The sequence below is a fragment of the Triticum dicoccoides genome, chromosome 5A (assembly GCF_002162155.2).
Source record: "Triticum dicoccoides isolate Atlit2015 ecotype Zavitan chromosome 5A, WEW_v2.0, whole genome shotgun sequence".
Lineage (NCBI taxonomy): Eukaryota > Viridiplantae > Streptophyta > Magnoliopsida > Poales > Poaceae > Triticum > Triticum dicoccoides.
This window is the reverse complement of record NC_041388.1, coordinates 669238741-669243627: the sequence shown is the minus strand read 5'-3', so window position 1 is coordinate 669243627 and position 4887 is coordinate 669238741. Positions and strand designations below refer to the sequence as shown.

General features: G+C 46.4%; 2 protein-coding genes across 2 annotated transcripts; both read right to left on the bottom strand.

Moving 5' to 3' along the window:
• Window positions 1-328: 328 nt before the first annotated feature.
• Window positions 329-849, bottom strand: LOC119303973 (defensin Ec-AMP-D2-like). Its single transcript, XM_037581137.1, has one exon. It carries the CDS (start codon window positions 809-811, stop codon window positions 557-559), a length of 255 nt encoding a protein of 84 aa, XP_037437034.1. The 5' UTR covers window positions 812-849; the 3' UTR covers window positions 329-556.
• Window positions 850-4010: 3161 nt separating this feature from the next.
• On the bottom strand, window positions 4011-4542 carry LOC119298371 (defensin Ec-AMP-D2-like). The gene has a single exon (XM_037575803.1). It carries the CDS (start codon window positions 4423-4425, stop codon window positions 4189-4191), a length of 237 nt encoding a protein of 78 aa, XP_037431700.1. The 5' UTR covers window positions 4426-4542; the 3' UTR covers window positions 4011-4188.
• Window positions 4543-4887: the final 345 nt, after the last annotated feature.

Below are 4887 nucleotides of genomic sequence, written 5' to 3'. Positions count from 1 at the left end.
CAATTACGTTGCTCCACATCAGCCCGTAACATAAATACGTAAAAACTGTACGTACGTAGGACCGTATAACGTAGGTGTAGCGCGCACGTACGCTCTGCTCTGTAGACTTCCCCGCGTGCCAAGATTTTTCGTGACCAACGCCTTGCCCTGTCCCTGCAAAAAAAAAACGCCTTACCCTGTCTGCAGTAGTGCGCAACATCGACCCCTGTTTTCCTGAACGGGTGAAAATGTGTCGGTTTGCCATTATTTGGCTTGACATGAAAATTCAGGTGGGCAGTTCAAAAATGAAAATTTAAACCCACATATCGAACGGGCGACACAAGGAATAATTATTACTCCATCCGTCTCATAATATAAGAGTGTTTTTAGGAAGTAGTATAAAGTAAAAGGGGACCTGCGTTTCTTAAACCAATCACAGCATGCCATGACAGACAGGCCGAGGTTTATTCATGGACACAGTACTACAATACACGCACAGAGGTGCGAGCAAGCCAGCATGCACGCAGGCAGGCTGCAGCTAGGCGGACGTACGGACGAAGTAGAGGCAATAGGTTGGTCACTGGCGGCAGTGGGTGGTGCAGAAGCAGCGGTGGCGGAAGCCGCGGCACTTGCCGCCGGGGAAGCCCTCGGTCTTGCAGACGTTGGCGCAGTTGCGGTGGCGCACGCAGGGGCCCCTGAACCTGTGGCTCTTCGCCTCGCACGTCCGCGCCTCAGCCACCGCCACCGGGCCTCCCATCTCCCCCGTGGCCGCCAGCAGCAGCACCAGGAGGAGCGCCGCCGAGAGGAGCTTGCGTGAAGCCTCCATCGACATCGATTACTGCTTGGTATGAGTGTATCAGGGTTGTGGTGGAGTGATGGAGCTGCTGTGCGTGAGCACACCGGCTTATATACAGCGAAATGCACAAGCTACCGATGCCATGGGGTCAAACCGAACGCGATGCAGCTGCATCCAAATGAAAAAGGCGACAAATATGTGCCGCAAGTAGGTCGGTAGGAGTACGTGCAAAGAGCCAAAGGTCGGTCCGGTGACGCCATGGATTGCTACAAGAAACTGACGTGGTCTGCGACGTCGACGACGACTGGATTGCTGTGAGCTAGCGGGTAGGAAGCGGCGAGCGGTTTATCACGAACGCATCGATACGGCCGGTGGACACGAACACGATTCTTCTAGCGTCCCCGCCAGGTAGGTAACAGCAAATGAATCCATCGTTGGGGCAAGCTTTGAGATGTATGCTACACTGGACCATTTATGTCCATGCATTTTAATTTTGACTACCACCTATTGTGTGTTTTGTAGATTTGTACATATGCTCCCGTAAAAAAGGAATAGATTTGTACATATGCTAAAGCGGTATACTCTGCCGGATGCTTAGAGATTTTCTTCTACAAAAATATGCCGCCTAGTGCTGGCCGATCTCGTTTTAGAAGTATCACAGCTCTCAAGGTACAATTTTTTTCTAACAGTCCGTGTGGCCCCTACAAGTTCTTGAATTTATAGTTTTAGTCCTTGTTTCATTTGTTTTTGGGTGATGGTGGTTCTTGATGTTTACGCTCCTTCAATTTTTTTTAGTTCGGAATGCTTGGCTCTGATACTTAGACCGATCTATATTCGTTGCGTATGTGAGGATTGGAGATATAGGAGGGAGTGATTTTTCACTCTTTCAATCTTGTTTAGTGAAAATCCATATTATAGTCAAAGCTTATTTTTGTGATCATTATTATGTATCACAGCAAAAAAGTCAAAGAAAAATATTGAGTCGTGCGTGGCATAATAAAATCTGAGGGATGAAACACATAGGCAAAAGGCGAGTGTTTGGTTTGGTGACAGCTAGATGCATGTAGACATATTTAATTAATTGGTGTAATAAGATTGCAATACTTTGTCACACAACCAGTTTTGCAAGCTCGTTAGAGTTGCCGCATGTTTGATTTGCAGCAACCCCCCTGATCTGAGCCCAACAATTTAGAAAAATGTGGCAACATCTATCCTACTTAAAATGAACACAAGGTTTTATTAAAAAAAATCTCATCGATTTTCTTTTGAACCGCCTCAACTGGTCCACGCCTTATTGGTTTAACTAATAGAATCATGTTTTCTTTGGTAAATCAATAACTACTGATTCAATTGCGACATTTAGTATGTAACTATAATATAACAATAAAATGTTCGATAAATGACAACGGTTGGGTGGAAAATATTGCGCCTCATTACAATGCACAACCAACTATCTAGTTTACTTTATATGTGACAATATATGGACCAATTTTGATCGTCGGACACAAGTAGCAGATAAAATTGGGAAAATTCGAATCTGAGCCCGAGCTCATCTGCACCTGCGCTCACAAAAAAAATTAAAATAAATACTAGAAAAATTCAAAAAAATCCAAACAAATTTTGGGTGGTGGACAATTTGATGCGTGAGGTACGCTCCAATTTTCAAAACATTTGGACTTCTGTGCAGCTCTCGGTAAAAAAGACAAATCGTAGGTCTGTAATAATGTGTACTGTTCATATACTGTTCTGGTCTGATTTTTCTTTTTTGCTGAGAGCTGCACAGAAGTCCAAATGTTTTGAAAATTGAAGCGTGCCTCACGCATCAAATTGTCTACCACCCAAAAAAAATTGGAATGTTTTGAATTTTTCTGAATTTTTTATGAATTTTTTTTGACCGGGTGCAGATGCACCCGGGCACCGAAACGCCGTTCTCATAAAATTGTGACAATACTGACAAAGTTAATATATGAACCGCAATCCTCCCCTGAAGGGGGTCCGTCCATAGGTGAATTATAGGGGCCTCTTGGGCTTAGATTTCTTCAGAAGGGGCCATTTTGTGCCAATTCGTCAATAAGAGAGAAGCCAGCTATGGTTTTTGCTGTCAAAGCTCCTAATTAGCGCTCGTTGCGCTTGGTAGCGAGGCAGCGCTCACGTGCCCCCTTGTGTGGGCTGGGCTAGCTATGCGAGCGAGCAGCTCACTCATCAAGCGCACACGCCTAGTCACTCTTCATGATTGACCTGGTCGACCAGTTGACCGTTGACTTTTGGACTGAACATAGTTTCTTTTTTCAAATTTGAAAAAAACAATTGTGGCTCGGAAAAAAGTTCATGAATCCAGAAAAAATCGCAAATTTAAAGAAAAAACAATGATTGCAAAAATAGTTCAGTTTTGGAAAAGTTCATGAATATGAAAAATGCTTCTGGATTTTAAATATGTTCACGAATTTAAAAAAAATAACCAATTTGGAAAATGTTCAAGGATTTCAAAAAGTTTCTGATTTTTTTAATTTGTGTTTAAAACACATTAAATGCAGAATGAAGAAAAAAGGAAAATGAAAAGTGAAAATAAAAAGGCAAGCAAAGAAAAATCCGGTCAGAAGCTTCCCAAAAATGGTTTGATGCTTCTAGAAGCTTCCTATAAGTGGCCACAAAGCTGCACAAAAATCAGGAATGTTTCAATGCGTTATAGGTCGGCCCAGTTGGTTTACATACAGAGACGCCTTTAACCAGCGCGGCTGAAGCACCGAAAAAATTGGAATCTTTTGTAAACACACTCACATGTATATTTTGTCCTTTGCAAAATTTCACAACATTTTACTTTCACATGTGGCGTACAAAGAAAAGAGAAATATGTATTTTTCAAATGGGCCTCTTTTTTCTTTTGGGCCAGATATTTTTTCTGTACAGCTTACACATTACATTTTTTCAAAACAAAATTTCACGGATCCGTAGTGCACATATACATGTTTCCACAGATTTTTTTTTTTATAACTTCGCGCCACTAGACGCCGGGACCTTTTACGCGTGGCCAGTCCATCGTGCATGAGCATTGAGCAGCGCCGGGTACGTGTCAGCTGTCGCGTTCCTTGCTGCACACATGCCTCGATCACACATTTCTCAAACAAACAAAGAAACATGCATCGATCAGACGGAAGTAGCATGGGACATGCACGTCGTTTCGTGTGCAGAGCAAGTGAGTGACCGAGGGAACACGCTTACACGCGCACAACACAAGTGAAAGGAAACATGGGACCTCACTGCAACTTTGAGGACGAACCCAAACATCGAACGGACACAAGCACAAGTTGTTTCTTATACCCAGCTCGGCCTGCCAGGAGAGACAAGCTTAGGTTTATTCATGGACACGGACACGGCACACGCACAAAGGTGCCAGCATGCATGCAGCTAGGCTACTAGCGGCAGTGGGTGGTGCAGAAGCAGCGGCGGCGGGCGCCGCGGCACTTCCCGTCGGGAAAGCCCTCGGTCCGGCAGACGTTGGCGCAGTTGTGGCCGCGCAGGCAGAGGCCCGCGAACCTGTGGCTCAGCGACTCGCACCTCCGAGCTTCCGCCACCGCCACCGGGCCTCCCATCTCCCCCGTCGCCGCGAGCAGCAGCACCAGGAGGAGCGCGGCGGAGACGAGCTTGCCCATCGATCTATTACAGCTAGTGTACGAGTGTGTCTGGTGGGGTGTCGACGGAGCTGGTGCGTGTGAGCACTGAGCACCCCCAGCTTATATGGCGGCACGCCGCACGCGCAACCGATGCCAATGGGGTCACACGAGTCACAACCAACGATGGATGCAGCAGTCCGAGTGTACGTCATCTCAAAGATGAAAAGGCCGCAACCCGCAAGCAGGGTAGGGTAGTATCCCACGTACGCGCGTGCTTCAATTGCCACCGTCCGCTGCTCCAGGACACGCACGGCGCTGGAAGCTTGCTAACAGAACTTTGTGCGCAAGCAAGGTGGATGGATTGCTACAACAAATCCGCGTGGTCTGCGACGCCGATGACTGGACGGATGGCCGCTCCCTCCCGAACGCATCGACACGGCCGGTGGACACGAGCACGACTCGTCTTCAGAGTTGTTCTAGTGCAGTGGAGGGAGAAAGTTT